Source organism: Coregonus lavaretus, assembly GCF_964263955.1.
Source record: "Coregonus lavaretus genome assembly, chromosome: 17".
Classification (NCBI taxonomy): Eukaryota; Metazoa; Chordata; class Actinopteri; order Salmoniformes; family Salmonidae; genus Coregonus; species Coregonus lavaretus.
Genome location: NC_140004.1, coordinates 45,416,419 through 45,434,261, shown reverse-complemented (window position 1 = coordinate 45,434,261; position 17,843 = coordinate 45,416,419). Strand labels below are relative to the sequence as shown.

The 17,843-nt window shown below is 41.7% G+C and overlaps 2 protein-coding genes across 5 annotated transcripts in view; one reads left to right on the top strand and one right to left on the bottom strand.

Moving 5' to 3' along the window:
* LOC311144941 (CCR4-NOT transcription complex subunit 6-like) overlaps window positions 1–8,805 on the top strand; it is a 26,006-nt gene extending 17,201 nt beyond the window's left edge. The window contains exons 12-13 of one of the 4 annotated variants that reach the window (XR_014614549.1): window positions 3,799–4,341; window positions 4,425–8,805. Coding sequence is in view for 1 of the 4 variants with exons in the window: in XM_084181129.1 (XP_084037255.1) it covers window positions 3,799–4,017 (219 nt within the window). In the remaining 3 variants the exon portion in view is untranslated. Of the gene's footprint in view, window positions 1–3,798 lie in introns of all 4 variants that reach the window. The other 3 variants (XR_014614550.1, XR_014614551.1, XM_084181129.1) reach the window with 3 other exon arrangements.
* A 3,420-nt stretch (window positions 8,806–12,225) lies between these two features.
* On the bottom strand, window positions 12,226–13,388 carry LOC311144948 (interleukin-8-like; the record flags this gene model as incomplete). The annotated part of the gene is made up of 4 exons (XM_084181137.1): window positions 12,226–12,301; window positions 12,376–12,456; window positions 12,945–13,080; window positions 13,325–13,388. The coding sequence occupies 4 exons, from the start codon at window positions 13,386–13,388 to the stop codon at window positions 12,226–12,228; spliced, it is 357 nt and encodes a 118-aa protein (XP_084037263.1).
* Between the last annotated feature and the right edge of the window lie 4,455 nt (window positions 13,389–17,843).

Here is a 17,843-nt window from a genome sequence, read left to right as displayed (position 1 = left end):
TAGTCAGCCACCAATTGTGCAAGTTCTCCCACATAAAAAGATGAGGCCTGTAATTTTCATCATAGGTACACGTCCACTATGACAGACAAATTGAGGAAAAAAAATCCAGAAAATCATATTGTATGATTTTTAATGAATTTATTTGCAAATTATGGTGGAAAATAAGTATTTGGTCACCTACAAACAAGCAAGATTTCTGGCTCTCACAGACCTGTAACTTCTTCTTTAAGAGGCTCCTCTGTCCTCCACTCGTTACCTGTATTAATGGCACCTGTTTGAACTTGTTATCAGTATAAAAGACACCTGTCCACAACCTCAAACAGTCACACTCCAAACTCCACTATGGCCAAGACCAAAGAGCTGTCAAAGGACACCAGAAACAAAATTGTAGACCTGCACCAGGCTGGGAAGACTGAATCTGCAATAGGTAAGCAGCTTGGTTTGAAGAAATCAACTGTGGGAGCAATTATTAGGAAATGGAAGACATACAAGACCACTGATAATCTCCCTTGATCTGGGGCTCCACGCAAGATCTCACCCCGTGGGGTCAAAATGATCACAAGAACGGTGAGCAAAAATCCCAGAACCACACGGGGGGACCTAGTGAATGACCTGCAGAGAGCTGGGACCAAAGTAAGAAAGCCTACCATCAGTAACACACTACGCCGCCAGGGACTCAAATCCTGCAGTGCCAGATGTGTCCCCCTGCTTAAGCCAGTACATGTCCAGGCCCGTCTGAAGTTTGCTAGAGTGCATTTGGATGATCCAGAAGAGGATTGGGAGAATGTCATATGGTCAGATGAAACCAAAATATAACTTTTTGGTAAAAACTCAACTCGTCGTGTTTGGAGGACAAAGAATGCTGAATTGCATACAAAGAACACCATACCTACTGTGAAGCATGGGGGTGGAAACATAATGCTTTGGGGCTGTTTTTCTGCAAAAGGACCAGGACGACTGATCCGTGTAAAGGAAAGAATGAATGGGGCCATGTATCGTGAGATTTTGAGTGAAAACCTCCTTCCATCAGCAAGGGCATTGAAGATGAAACGTGGCTGGGTCTTTCAGCATGACAATGATCCCAAACACACCGCCCGGGCAACGAAGGAGTGGCTTCGTAAGAAGCATTTCCTGGAGCAAGGTCCTGGAGTGGCCTAGCCAGTCTCCAGATCTCAACCCCATAGAAAATCTTTGGAGGGAGTTGAAAGTCTGTGTTGCCCAGCGACAGCCCCAAAACATCACTGCTCTAGACGAGATCTGCATGGAGGAATGGGCCAAAATACCAGCAACAGTGTGTGAAAACCTTGTGAAGACTTACAGAAAACGTTTGACCTGTGTCATTGCCAACAAAGGGTATATAACAAAGTATTGAGAAACTTTTGTTATTGACCAAATACTTATTTTCCACCATAATTTGCAAATAAATTCATTAAAAATCCTACAATGTGATTTTCTGGAATTTTCTTTCTCATTTTGTCTGTCATAGTTGACGTGTACCTATGATGAAAATTACAGGCCTCTCTCATCTTTTTAAGTTGGAGAACTTGCACAATTGGTGGCTGACTAAATACTTTTTTCCCCCACTGTATATATATATAACTATATACAGTGCATTCGGAAAGTCTTCAGACCCCTTGACTTTTTCAAAATGTTACGTTACAGCCTTATTCTAAAATTGATTAAATTATGTTTTCCCCTCATCAATCTACACACAATACCACATAATGACAACGCGAAAACAGGTTTTTAGAATTTTTTGCAAAAACCAAGCCATGAGGTCGAAGGAATTGTCCGTAGAGCTCCGAGACAGGATTGTGTCGAGGCACAGATCTGGGGAAGTGTACCAAAACATTTCTGCAGCATTGAAGGTCCCCAAGAACACAGTGGCCTCCATCATTCTTAAATGGAAAAAGTTTGGAACCACCAAGACTCTTCCTAGAGCTGGCCGCCTGGCCAAACTGAGCAATCGGGGGAGAAGGGCCTTGGTCAGGTAGGTGACCGAGAAGCCGATGGTCACTCTGACAGAGCTCCAGAGTTCTTCTTCTGATGGGAGAACCTTCCAGAAGGATAACCATCTCTGAAGCACTCCACCAATCAGGCCTTTATGGTAGAGTGGCCAGACGGAAGCCACTCCTCAGTAAAAGGCACATGACAGCCCGCTTGGAGTTTGCCAAAAGGAACCTAAAGACTCTCAGACCATGAGAAACAAGATTCTCTGGTCTGATGAAACCAAGATTGAACCGGAAAATAGCTGTGCATAAACGAATGGGAGAAACTCCCCAAATACAGGTGTGCCAAGCTTCTAGCATCATACCCAAGACAACTCAAGGCTGTAATCACTGCCAAAGGTTCTTCAACAAAGTACATTTACATTTACATTTACGTCATTTAGCAGACGCTCTTATCCAGAGCGACTTACAAATTGGTGCATTCACCTTATAGCCAGTGGGATAACCACTTTACAATTTATTTATTTTAATTTTTTTTGGGGGGGGGGGGGGGGTAGAAGGATTACTTTATCCTATCCCAGGTATTCTTTAAAGAGGTGGGGTTTCAAATGTCTCCGGAAGGTGGTGAGTGACTCCGCTGTCCTGGCGTCGTGAGGGAGCTTGTTCCACCATTGGGGTGCCAGAGCAGCGAACAGTTTTGACTGGGCTGAGCGGGAACTATGCTTCCGCAGAGGAAGGGGAGCCAGCAGGCCAGAGGTGGATGAACGCAATGCCCTTGTTTGGGTGTAGGGACTGATCAGAGCCTGAAGGTAAGGAGGTGCCGTTCCCCTCACAGCTCCATAGGCAAGCACCATGGTCTTGTAACAGATGCAAGCTTCAACTGGAAGCCAGTGGAGTGTGCGGAGGAGCGGGGTGACGTGAGAGAACTTGGGAAGGTTGAACACCAGACGGGCTGCGGCATTCTGGATGAGTTGTAGGGGTTTAATGGCACAGGCAGGGAGCCCAGCCAACAGCGAGTTGCAGTAATCCAGACGGGAGATGACAAGTGCCTGGATTAGGACCTGTGCCGCTTCCTGTGTAAGGCAGGGTCGTACTCTCCGACTGTTGTAGAGCATGAACCTACAGGATCGGGTCACCGCCTTGATGTTAGCGGAGAACGACAGGGTGTTGTTCAGGGTCACGCCAAGGCTCTTCGCACTCTGGGAGGAGGACACAACGGAGTTGTCAACCGTGATGGCGAGATCATGGAACGGGCAGTCCTTCCCCGGGAGGAAGAGCAGCTCCGTCTTGCCAAGGTTCAGCTTGAGGTGGTGATCCGTCATCCATACTGATATGTCTGCCAGACATGCAGAGATGCGAGTACTGAGTAAAGGGTCTGAATAGTTATGTAAGTGTGATATTTCAGTTTTTTTTTTTTTTATATACATTTGCAAAAAATTATAAAAACCTGTTTTTGCTTTGTCATTATGTGGTATTGTGTGTAGTTGGATGAGGGGAAAAAAAACTTTGAATACATTTTAGAGTAAGGCTGTAACGTAACAGTGTGGAAAAAGTCAAGGGGTCTGAGTACTTTCTGAATGCTCTCTCCATGACCTCAAGGTAGGCTACATTTGAATACACCAACTATATATATGACTTCAAGGTAAAACTGGGCTGCTCTGGAATAGGATCTGTCTTCAGTTTAGTGCTCAAAATTGATGTCAGTTTACGGCCCATTTAGAAAAGGAACCCCTGACCAGCAGTGTTTCAGATTTTTAACGTGTAACAATAGTAAAGAAAATCTCTCTTTCATTCTCCGTTTCCCCCTCTCACCTTCTCCCCCTCTTCCATGCTCTTCCTCCTTCCGCAGGGCGTGATCGACTACATCTTCTTCTCCAAGACTCACATGTCTGTAGCCGGCCTGCTGGGCCCCCTGGAGACTCAGTGGTTAACGGACAACAACATCACCGGGTGTCCCCACCCCCACATACCCTCTGACCACTTCTCTCTGCTCGCCCAGCTGGAGCTCCACCCGCCCGTCACCTCCTCTTCCTCCCTCAACGGCCTGCACCTGGCCGTCCACAGGTAGTGGGGCCACAGCCTCTCACCCCTGATCCTTGACCTTTTGAACCCCTAATGCCCCGCCCCATCTCTGCCGAACAGGACCCTTTGCAGTCTTATCACGATCCCAAATCACAAACAAACAAACTCAGACAACCCACCTCCCAAAGGAGTATTCACCCGTTCTGCTCCTCTTTTAACCTCCATTTTGCACACTGATTGGATTCCTGCTTGTTTTCTTTCTTCGTCTACATGAACGGCTTGATACCAAATTAGGGTTGGGATTTGTGTTTTGTGTTGTTTTCTGGTCACATTACATACTGCTGCTCTTCTTGGAAACTCCCAAATGCGAGTCTGAAATAGCACCCTATTCCCTATATAGTGCACTACTTTTGACCAGAGCCCAATGTGGCCCAAAAATAGTGCACTATATAGGGAATAGGGTTCCATTTGGGAGGGAGCCCCAAGTTCAGGTCATCCTGATCTGATGTCAGTGTTTTTGCCTTAAACCTGGTCTGGATATGGCGGCTTTTTCTCACATAACCTTCTACAGTACAATGACAGCCGACATCTGAATTCTCTCCGTTCGATTTTGAGGTACCCAATCCTCAAGACAACTACTTACATATTTTACAAATATGACATCCGAAAGTTCTGAATTGTATTTTATGATAATGTTAAGTCCCGTCATTTCAACATAAATGTTACCCCAACACATTTTTGTTATTCTGCTAAATACACAAATGGATTTGGGTTTGGAACTTTTCAGTATCAATTTATTTGGAGTAAAGTATGGTAAGAAGAGATATGTGCTTTTTAACACTACATCAGTATATCAGCCTAAGATAAAATGTCAGATTTCAATATGGAAATCAAAATGTGAAAATGTCATCTTCAGCTAGCTTCTACGGAAACCTATAGGATCGATCATTGAACAGGATCCCAGCCCTACTAACTCAAACACAGTACCTGTATGAATTCACGTTGCTCTCACCTCATGCTGCTATTTATGTTGACACTATGCACTGATTTTTTCCCTTGCCTGTTTGAGTTGCTTGCGAGTGGCGTGTGCCCCTGACCCAGACCAAAATTAACTTATGGGTTGCAGTCATTTTAGATATCTGTCTTTGGGGCCACCCGAGTGGCGCAGCGGTCTAAGGCACTGCATCGCAGTGCTAGAGGCGTCACAGACCCGGGTTCGATCCAAAGCTGGCCATGACCGGGAGGCCCATGAGGCGGCGCACAATAGGCCCAGCGTCGTCCGGGTTAGGGGAGGGTTTGGCGGGCCGGGCGCCTGCAAGCTGACTTTGGTCGGCAGTTGTACAGTGTTTCTTCTGACACATTGGTGCGGCTGGCTTCCGGGTTAAGCGAGCAGTGTGTCAAGAAGCAGTGTGGCTTGGGTTGTGTTTCGGAGGACGCCTGGCTCTCGACCTTCGCCTCTCCCGAGTCCATACGGGAGTTGCAGCGATGGGATGAGACTATAACTACCAATTGGATATCATGAAACTGGGGAGAAAAAGGTAAAGGGGTAAAAGTTTAAAAATGAAGAAAAAGATACCGGTCTTTGACCAACATGTCTTGGTAATCATTATGATTTTATCTTGGTAATCATTATGATTTGGTCTTTAGCTTTTAAACTGCAGTGCTTTTAACACCTTTAGTCTTTAGCCCAACTTCCCTGATGCTCAAAGCCCAAACTTCCCTGATGCTCAAAGCCCAAACTTCCCTGATGCTCAAAGCCCAACTTCCCTGATGCTCAAAGCCCAACTTCCATGATGCTCAAAGCCCAACTTCCCTGATGCTCAAAGCCCAAACTTCCCTGATGCTCAAAGCCCAACTTCCCTGATGCTCAAAGCCCAAACTTCCCTGATGCTCAAAGCCCAAACTTCCCTGATGCTCAAAGCCCAAACTTCCCTGATGCTCAAAGCCCAAACTTCCCTGATGCTCAAAGCCCAAACTTCCCTGATGCTCAAAGCCAAAACTTCCCTGATGCTCAAAGCCCAACTTCCCTGATGCTCAAAGCCCAAACTTCCCTGAGGTTCAAAGCCCTGAGGCTCAGAGTCCCAAGAGTCCTCATCAATCCATCAATGTTTGACTGATAGATTGATTGAAGAATCCTCCCAAAACCAATCACATTTGCTTGCCAGTTTGGTGCATTATCTACGTATTAAGAGTCATGAGAACGGATTGGTGTGGTCATATCCTATCAGTGATTTAATGCGTAGTAGGGTACTGGGCTCCATTTGGGACACAGCCTAACTCAATCTGATGTCCTCTCACTGAGGTGGAATCCAGGGCTATACTATGCATTAAAAAAACACCTCTTCTGTTCAAGACCTAGACACTAGAGGAGCGTCCTCCTCCTCCTTGTGAAGGCTTCCAAATCCCTAGGTCCATAGCAAGTACTTGGAAAATGTATGTTACACATACACTAATGCACAGGCTATGTAGCTGACACAGGGTTTTCTGATTTTTGGGGTAGCACCCTGCAAATAACTAATAAATAGGTTATTACTGAGTAATTACCATTTTTTACCATGTAATTTCTTAGGAAGTACCTGGTAATTTCTGTAACTCTCTAAAGTGCTACAGAGTTGAGGGGTTGTAAAGCAATCAAACTTTAGCGTTTGTTCCCAGAGGTATTTGAATGAAAGAAGCCATATATTTATGGGGATAAGGTTTGAACAATGCTGGTAACTTTCTCAAAATTCCCAGGTTTTCCAGAAATCCTGGTTAGAAGATTCCCTGATCAAGAGGGAATAAGCAGGAAATCCGGAATCCTCCAACCAGGATTTCTGGAAAACCTAGGGAATTATGGGAAAGTTCACAAAATGTTGCAACCCTAATGGGGCTATAATAATACCATGGCAACGCTATACTGTGTGTGCAGGTTGAAGCTGCATTGAGTCTACATAACAGAACGTTATAACATGCCTTTGACAACATTGGCTTTGCTTTATTTGCACATGATTATCTAACATGCTATGCCTCCGATTTCAATGACTTTTGTGAAACCAGCCTGCCTGATACAGTGAGAGGGGACATTTCTGGGCCCATACTTCACCCCCCCAGATCTTTAATTTAGTGGGGTACGACTACATTTATGGCAGTTGTATATTAAACCAGATATTATCGTCTTTGGTGCCTGTCTGATCACCATAACTGCTTTACATCCGTTGGGGGTAATATACAATTTTGCTAGCCTGGACCCAGATACACTATATACACAAAAGTATGTGGAACCCTTCAAATTAGTGGATTTGGCTATTTCAGCGTACGCCCGTTGCTGACAGGTTTGTCAATCTGATCTGTATGCCCAGTCAATGTGTGAAATACCCCCTGGCTCAACACAGTACTGAGAGCAGTATGTGAACCAATGGTTCCATCGAAGCTTGTTTTTAAACTATGGGCATTTTTGTTGCTGATCTAAATGCAGACTATAAATTGGTACTTTGTACAAAAACAGTGTTACATGCTTTTGAAAAGAGATAATTGCTAAATGGCTTTTTATTAATTTGTGACTGAAGATTTTAATGTGAAATCCATCTAAATGGTCAAATGATGGTCAACTCTTTCTAAATCAATTTTTTTTGTCCCTTTTTTCAGCTGATGATCTCCTAGTCTTCCCTAGGACTTTCATTTTTTTAACAAGGACTCCCACTCCCAAACACCATAATCATTTCACCCCTCCACATATCTAATTGAATATCACAGCCATTGTTTTTTCTCTCATGAACACGTGCACTAGGACTTTACATGTGTATCAAAGTTAGTTTTGTAGAGCACATCCATTTTCTTACAACAGCGTCCACGTCCCTCGTTTGTACAGTACACTATCTCTCCAACAGCAGCACTGCCTAGGAAAATAAGTTTGCGTTTACACAGGCAGACCAAATCTGACCTTTTGCCACTGACTTTTGACCAATCAGATCAGATTTTCTGCCAATAATTGGTCAAAAGATCAGAATGGGCTGCCTGTTTACACCCAGCCTGAGTAGCTCAGACTAACCATGCGCCAACATCTATCCATCTATCCATCCTATCCATCCATCCATCCATCCATCCATCCATCCATCCATCCATCCATCCATCCATCCATCCATCCATCCATCCATCCATCCATCCATCCATCCATCCATTCATCCATCTATCATCCATCTATCCATCCTTCTAGCTATTCATCCATCTATCCATCTATCCCTCCATTCATCCCTCCCTCCATCCTTCCATCCTTTCTCTCTTCTATGACCCCCAACCTCAGACGGTAGATGAGAAAGTGAAGTTGAACGTAGGTACAGGGTACAGGAGGTACAGGGTACAGGAGGTACAGGGTACAGGAGGTCCAGGGATGGAACACTAGAACCCTCTCGTTTCACACCACTGGGGGTTGCCCTTCTGAAATTCCAAATTAATAATTGAAAAAATGGCATCTATTTTCTATGTTTTCTCAATAAACTGAAGATGAGAAGCTATTTGTTTCAAAAGTTTTTAAATTTTTTAAATGGGTTTCTTTTTCTTGATTTAGATAATATATCTGCTTATAATTTCCAGCATTTTGGTAGGCTATTTGTTACTCAACTATAATTAGATACTTGCTCACCAGAATGTCCTCAATCAATAGAATTAATGCTTCAGTGTAGTTGACATCAGTAAAGTTTTCTCTGTCATCTCTGCTTCTTTCGTGGAGCAAATACATTTAGGGACCGGGGAGAAAAATGCAATAACTGAGAAAAAAAAATTGAAACATTTTCTGTGCAGAATTTCCAAATGACATCAGTTTGACCGGTTGTAAGGAAATAAAAATCTGTGAAAATGACCCAACATGTTTCTGATAAGATTTCAGTTGGGCTTGGATGCTTATTTAATGTTGTTGAAATACTACCAGCTTTTATATGATCCTGATAAAGATAGCACCTCTACAGACGGTATCTAACTGCGCATTCACTTTCTGTCAAGACGCTGAAATAAATAAATAATATTTCTCCACTCCCGTTCTAGAGTAAAAATGTAGCCTACATTTGGTTTATCATTTTACTGCAAGAAATGCTTAATTCTGCAGGAGTTCATATTAAGGCCATGTGAGAGGTTATAGACCTACAGTCAGTGTCCAGATTTCAGTTTCCATTTAACCCATCTGGCTACAGTTCCTTTGACGTGCCCATCTTGTGACTGTGGATTTTGTAAAGCGCCTCACAATCATAACACATAACATGGCCGCCCGCCGTTGGTATCATCCTTTTACCACTTCACCAAATCTTTCCCGAACATGACTTTTCTGGCCCTCCCTTCTCTTTATTTTCAACTCTCCATTTTGCAGATTTTCTCTTATTGAATTAAACTCCCACATTGTCCTTTTTGCCTCCTTGGATCGACGTTAACTTTTTCTGCCTGTTCCCCAAATAATTTGGTGATTGGCTGTAGGCTGTTTGTGTGCTTAGGCCTTAAAGCTTAGGCTTATGCACTAATGCCAGATAGCATCAAATAATGAAAGGAAAACCTCTTTCTCAAACCTGCCCGCCACCCACCGCTCTTCATCCACACAATATTTCATGACCCTAAACCCCCCCCACCCCACTGATATAACCAGATGGACTGCAGGTTATGAGTCAACCCGTGCATCACTAGTAGGAACGATCATTCAATTGCTTGTCAGCCATATTGAGAGTGACCATAGGTAGCCCCTCAGAGACCGTGCTAGACCCAGAGTTTAAATCTCTACAGTTAGACCCAGAGGCACACGTTCCGTTGTGTTTCTGAATGTAGTGATTGATTTAATTTCAGTTTGTTTTTAATTTGTTCATTCGGGTCATCATTTGGCGGACTTGGCACAGAGTGACCGAATTGCTAGAGGTTTTGTTAGCAGAAATCTTTTTGAATGGTGAACTCTAGGCTTTGGTGAATATCACGTGGTCTTTTCAGACCTAAGCCACCTTTTTAGAAGAGAAATGTTAGGTTTAAAGCTGTGTGAATGCTATTGCAAGCTCATTGCTTAGTGTGATGAAAAGAAAGCACTCGTGTTACTTTAAATATGTGTTTGTCTTAGTTTATCTGGCCCCTATGCATCCAACCCAGCTATCCATCTACATGGTGTACAGTCGTGGTCAAAAGTTTTGAGAATTAATTTTCACAAAGTCTGCTGCCTCAGTTTTGATGATGGCAATTTGCATATACTCCAGAATGTCATGAAGAGTGATCAGATGAATTGCAATTAATTGCAAAGTCCCTCTTTGTCATGAAATTGAACTTAATCCCCAAAAAAGGACCAGCTGCCATCATGTCAGTGATTCTCTCGTTAACACAGGTGAGAGTGTTGACGAGGACAAGGCTGGAGATCACTCTGTCATGCTGATTGAGTTAGAACAACAGACTGGAAGCTTTAAAAGGAGGGTGGTGCTTGAAATCGTTGTTCTTCCTCTGTTAACCATGGTTACCTGCAAAGAAACACGTGCCGTCATCATTGCTTTGCACAAAAAGGGCTTCACAGGCAAGGATATTGCTGCTAGTAAGATTGCACCTAAATCAACCATTTATTGGATCATCAAGAACTTCAGGGAGAGAGGTTCAGTTGTTGTGAAGAAGGCTTCAGGGCGCCCAAGAAATTCCAGCGTCCGCCAGGACCATCTCCTAAAGTTGATTCAGCTGCGGGATCGGGGCACCACCAGTGCAGAGCTTGCTCAGGAATGGCAGCAGGCAGGTGTGAGTGCATCTGCACGCACAGTGAGGCGAATACTTTTGGAGGATGGCCTGGTGTCAAGAAGGGCAGCAAAGAAGCCACTTCTCTCCAGGAAAAACATCAGCGACAGACTGATATTCTTCAAAAGGTACAGGGATTGGACTGCTGAGGACTGGGGTAAAGTCATTTTCTCAGATGAATCCCCTTTCCGATTGTTTGGGGCATCCGGAAAACACCTTGTCCGGAGAAGACAAGGTGAGCGCTACCATCAGTCCTGTGTCATGCCAACAGTAAAGCATCCTGAGACCATTCATGTGTGGGGTTGCTTCTCAGCCAAGGGAGTGGGCTCACTCACAATTTTGCCTAAGAACACAGCCATGAATAAAGAATGGTAACCAACACATCCTCCGAGAGCAACTTCTCCCAACCATCCAAGAACAGTTTGGTGACGACCAATGCCTTTTCCAGCATGATGGAGCACCTTGCCATAAGGCAAAAGTGATAACTAAGTGGCTCGGGGAACAAAACATCGAAATTTTGGGTCCATGGCCAGGAAACTCCCCAGACCTTAATCCCATTGAGAACTTGTGGTCGATCCTCAAGAGGCGGGTGGACAAACAAAAACCCACTAATTCTGACAAACTCCAAGCATTGATTATGCAAGAATGGGCTGCCATCAGTCAGGATGTGGCCCAGAAGTTAATTGACAGCATGCCAGGGCGGATTGCAGAGGTCTTGAAAAAGAAGGGTCAACACTGCAAATATTGACTCTTTGCATAAACTTAATGTAATTGTAAATAAATGCCTTTGACACTTATGGAATGCTTGTAATTTTACTTCAGTATACAATAGTAACATCTGACAAAAATGTCTCATAACACTGAAGCAGCAAACTTTTGTGAAGACCAATACTTGTGTCATTCTCAAAACTTTTGACCATGACTGTACCTACAAGCTTTACCAATAATCATAAAACATATTTGACACGAGTATGGGACAGAGGGATTGTGGTCTATGTGGTCGGGTCAATACGTTCATACTAACCATGTGATCAAGGACGAGGAAGTAGACCCTGTAGTGTTTAGGCAAGCAAGGAGGCCTAAAATATGACCAGGAAGTTTGAGAATGACCTTTGCTTCCCAAAGAGCAAAAGGGTTTAAGTTGAGTGAAATACAACCAACCCAAGTCCCACCTCCTGCTGGGAGTGGAATCTGTCAACCAATCAGAGGTGGAGGTGCTAACTTTGTATTACTCTGAAAAGTGTTTCGTTTTGTGGATTTTATTGGGGTAATAATGTTCACATAAAAAGAAAATATACACGCGCATCAGCAATTAGGCAATAAAAACCTTATAAAAAAAAAAAAGTTGTCTTGTACAGATTATTTTTCTGGGTTAGAGTCATTACATGAAGAATACATTAAATAATAACTCAATACATACAGAGATCATTTGAGAGAAACAAAATAATTTGCTATTACGATTGAATCCATTGGTATTACATACACTGGTGTTGTGCACATTCCATTTTGCTCCAGATTGAATGATGTGATGATGTTTTATAATTTACTGTCGCTGTTCCAGTTTCGTGTTGATGCTGTCCGTAGTGGTTGAGATGGGGACACCTGCACTTCTCTTGTTACTGTTGAAAGAGATGGTCTGTGTTAAAGGTTACAGTCAACAAAAGTGTGTGTTGCGTGCATGTGTTGTATTTACCTTTGTAACTGGGCAATGACTTTTTTTATCCATCTTGCCTTTGGATTCACACACACGATGGTATTGTCCTTCTTGGTAACGCTGATGAATGGAGGGGATACATTACAGCCAAGAAGAAGTCTAACTACCAGAGAAATATATATATTTTTAAATATCAGAGCTTTACCATGAAAATGACATCATTTATTGTAGTCTGTTGTAGGTTATGTGTGAGGTGGGAGTCTTGAACTCTTCACTGGTCCTCTGTAGCTCAATTGGTAGAGCATGGCGCTTGTTAAGCCAGGGTAGTGGGTTCGATCGCCGGGACCACCCATACGTAAAAATATATGCGCACGACTGTAAGTCGCTTTGGATAAAAGCGTCTGCTAAACGGCATATTACTTCTAATGGGTTTGCATGTAAGACAGTAAGGTGACAATTGTTTTTCCTTCCACTACTTCCTGTCCCCCACACTTTTCGATTTTTTTCCTACATGCATTTTGAAAACTGCAGTTTAGTGCTTCACCCAAGCCCAGTGACTCCATGGTTTCATTAGAATATATTGAGATAGAGACGTTCTATTGACTCACATGATCTCAATGTGACGACAGTGGGCTCCTGGAGGTAAGATCTCCAGTCTGTGAAACCGCGCAGGAGAGATGAAGGCAGAGGACGTCCGGATGCAGCGACACGTCAGACGTGGAGCGAAGCCACCCATTGGCAACGCTGCAGGCAGAAGGAGAAAGACCATATCGGTAATACGCAATATTAGTATATAATAATAAGTATATATATATATATATATATATATATAATAAGCAAAGTAAAAGCAGATCAAGTAAAATCCTCAAGACCAACTGAAAGATACATTTTCAAGGTAAGAGTTTGAATGAACATACGTTTTAGGTCCTACTGCAATTATGTTTTCAAATGCAAAAAATGTTGCAACTATTTAGCAGATCCATCTCACCATGAAGAGCAGCAAACCAGTAGACAGTCAGGACGACCAACAGATAGTGTGGCTTGAAGGGCATCTTGAGTCTGGGTCGGCTGAGGTTAAAGATCAAGATCGGAGTGCGCTGAGAGTGAGTGATGGAGTGATGTGCATTCTGGGTTTATATAGCTGCAAACAAGGAAATAATGAAATGAGGAAGTGTGTGGGGGAATCCCACATTTACAAAAATTAATTCGATTTACCAACATTAATATATTTCAGTTGGTGGGTAGGCCTAGTATCATAGGTGGAAGCTTTCTTTACACTGTAAAACATGAAAATGTCCAATATACCTAAATATGAAATCTTGTATTGAGATGCTTAAGTTGAATTACTTGTTTTAAGTTGATTTAGCTTACCCATTTATTTGTTTTAAGGTTGATTACACTTGATTTCACATGCAGAAAAAAAAAATACATGGAACTATATCTCTCTCTCTTGCTCTATCCTCTCTCTCTCTCTTGCTATCTCCTCGCTCCCTCTCTATCTCATTCTCTTTTTGTTTTATATAGAAATTATTAGTCTTTAAATTAACAGGGCTGGAAAGGTTACACAGTAATTTAAGTAGCAGTTGAGACAGATTGATGTTTATGTCATTATAGTTCCAAATGGAATGTACTGACACTCTCTTGGCCTCTCTACATAAAGTAGAAATGAGCTTCAGCCGTCGTTGACATTGTAGATAAAGCCGAAGACGGCCTTAACTGGATGACGGGAAACTACAGTAGCTACAGTCATTCTATCATGATAAGGTTGACCTTCGGTACATGTTCTGGGTGCATTGACTTATGGGTACGTGCTGTCAACATTGAGGATAATCCTTTATTGATAAAGATATGTGTGATTAACATCTGAAGATCAAAGTGTAATGTAAAGCACGCAGTGTGTATCATACTAACAGACAGATTATCTCCAGACTATCTATAGAGACTAATCCATGCAGTGTGTATCATACTAACAAATAGATTATCTCCAGACTATCTATAGAGACTAATCCATGCAGTGTGTATCATACTAACAGACAGATTATCTCCAGACTATCTATAGAGACTAATCCATGCGGTGTGTATCATGCTAACAGACATATTATCTCCAGACTATCTATAGAGACTAATCCATGCAGTGTGTATCATACTAACAGACAGATTATCTCTAGACTATCTATAGAGACTAATCCATGCAGTGTGTATCATACTAACAGACAGATTATCTCCAGACTATCTATAGAGACTAATCCATGCAGTGTGTATCATACTAACAGACAGATTATCTCTAGACTATCTATAGAGACTAATTCATGCAGTGTGTATCATACTAACAGACAGATTATCTCCAGACTATCTATAGAGACTAATCCATGCAGTGTGTATCATACTAACAGACAGATTATCTCCAGACTATCTATAGAGACTAATCCATGCAGTGTGTATCATGCTAACAGACAGATTATCTCCAGACTATCTATAGAGACTAATCCAGGCAGTGTGTATCATGCTAACAGACAGATTATCTCCAGACTATCTATAGAGACTAATCCATGCAGTGTGTATCATACTAACAGACATATTATCTCCAGACTATCTATAGCGACTAATCCATTTAATGGTTATCATGCTAACAGACAGATTATCTCCAGACTATCTATAGAGACTAATCCAAGCACTGGGTATCATGCTAACAGACAGATTATCTCCAGACTATCTATAGCGACTAATCCATTTAATGGTTATCATGCTAACAGACAGATTATCTCTAGACTATCTATAGAGACTAATCCATGCAGTGTGTATCATACTAACAGACAGATTATCTCCAGACTATCTATAGCGACTAATCCATTTAATGGTTATCATACTAACAGACAGATTATCTCTAGACTATCTATAGAGACTAATCCATGCAGTGTGTATCATGCTAACAGACAGATTATCTCTAGACTATCTATAGAGACTAATCCATGCAGTGTGTATCATGCTAACAGACAGATTATCTCCAGACTATCTATAGAGACTAATCCATGCAGTGTGTATCATACTAACAGACAGATTATCTCCAGACTATCTATAGAGACTAATCCATGCAGTGTGTATCATACTAACAGACAGATTATCTCCAGACTATCTATAGAGACTAATCCACGCACTGGGTATCATGCTAACAGACAGATTATCTCCAGACTATCTATAGCGACTAATCCATTTAATGGTTATCATGCTAACAGACAGATTATCTCCAGACTATCTATAGTGACTAATCCATGCAGTGTGTATCATACGAACAGACAGATTATCTCCAGACTATCTATAGAGACTAATCCATGCAGTGTGTATCATACTAACAGACAGATTATCTCCAGACTATCTATAGAGACTAATCCATGCAGTGTGTATCATACTAACAGACAGATTATCTCCAGACTATCTATAGAGACTAATCCATGCAGTGTGTATCATACTAACAAATAGATTATCTCCAGACTATCTATAGAGGCTAATCCATGCAGTGTGTATCATGCTAACAGACAGATTATCTCCAGACTATCTATAGAGACTAATCCATGCAGTGTGTATCATACTAACAGACAGATTATCTCCAGACTATCTATAGAGACTAATCCAAGCACTGGGTATCATGCTAACAGACAGATTATCTCCAGACTATCTATAGCGACTAATCCATTTAATGGTTATCATGCTAACAGACAGATTATCTCTAGACTATCTATAGAGACTAATCCATGCAGTGTGTATCATACTAACAGACAGATTATCTCCAGACTATCTATAGCGACTAATCCATTTAATGGTTATCATACTAACAGACAGATTATCTGTAGACTATCTATAGAGACTAATCCATGCAGTGTGTATCATGCTAACAGACAGATTATCTCTAGACTATCTATAGAGACTAATCCATGCAGTGTGTATCATGCTAACAGACAGATTATCTCCAGACTATCTATAGAGACTAATCCATGCAGTGTGTATCATACTAACAGACAGATTATCTCCAGACTATCTATAGAGACTAATCCATGCAGTGTGTATCATACTAACAGACAGATTATCTCCAGACTATCTATAGAGACTAATCCACGCACTGGGTATCATGCTAACAGACAGATTATCTCCAGACTATCTATAGCGACTAATCCATTTAATGGTTATCATGCTAACAGACAGATTATCTCCAGACTATCTATAGAGACTAATCCATGCAGTGTGTATCATACTAACAGACAGATTATCTCCAGACTATCTATAGAGACTAATCCATGCAGTGTGTATCATGCTAACAGACAGATTATCTCCAGACTATCTATAGAGACTAATCCATGCAGTGTGTATCATACTAACAGACAGATTATCTCCAGACTATCTATAGAGACTAATCCATGCAGTGTGTATCATGCTAACAGACAGATTATCTCCAGACTATCTATAGAGACTAATCCATGCAGTGTGTATCATACTAACAGACATATTATCTCCAGACTATCTATAGAGACTAATCCATGCAGTGTGTATCATACTAACAGACAGATTATCTCCAGACTATCTATAGAGACTAATCCATGCAGTGTGTATCATACTAACAAATAGATTATCTCCAGACTATCTATAGAGGCTAATCCATGCAGTGTGTATCATGCTAACAGACAGATTATCTCCAGACTATCTATAGAGACTAATCCATGCAGTGTGTATCATACTAACAGACAGATTATCTCCAGACTATCTATAGAGACTAATCCATGCAGTGTGTATCATGCTAACAGACAGATTATCTCCAGACTATCTATAGAGACTAATCCATGCAGTGTGTATCATACTAACAGGCAGATTATCTCCAGACTATCTATAGAGACTAATCCATGCAGTGTATATCATGCTAACAGACAGATTATCTCCAGACTATCTATAGAGACTAATCCACGCACTGGGTATCATGCTAACAGACAGATTATCTCCAGACTATCTATAGAGGCTAATCCATGCAGTGTGTATCATGCTAACAGACATATTATCTCCAGACTATCTATAGAGACTAATCCATGCAGTGTGTATCATACTAACAGACAGATTATCTCCAGACTATCTATAGAGACTAATCCATGCAGTGTGTATCATACTAACAGACATATTATCTCCAGACTATCTATAGCGACTAATCCATTTAATGGTTATCATGCTAACAGACAGATTATCTCCAGACTATCTATAGAGACTAATCCACGCACTGGGTATCATGCTAACAGACAGATTATCTCCAGACTATCTATAGCGACTAATCCATTTAATGGTTATCATGCTAACAGACAGATTATCTCTAGACTATCTATAGAGACTAATCCATGCAGTGTGTATCATACTAACAGACAGATTATCTCCAGACTATCTATAGCGACTAATCCATTTAATGGTTATCATACTAACAGACAGATTATCTCTAGACTATCTATAGAGACTAATCCATGCAGTGTGTATCATGC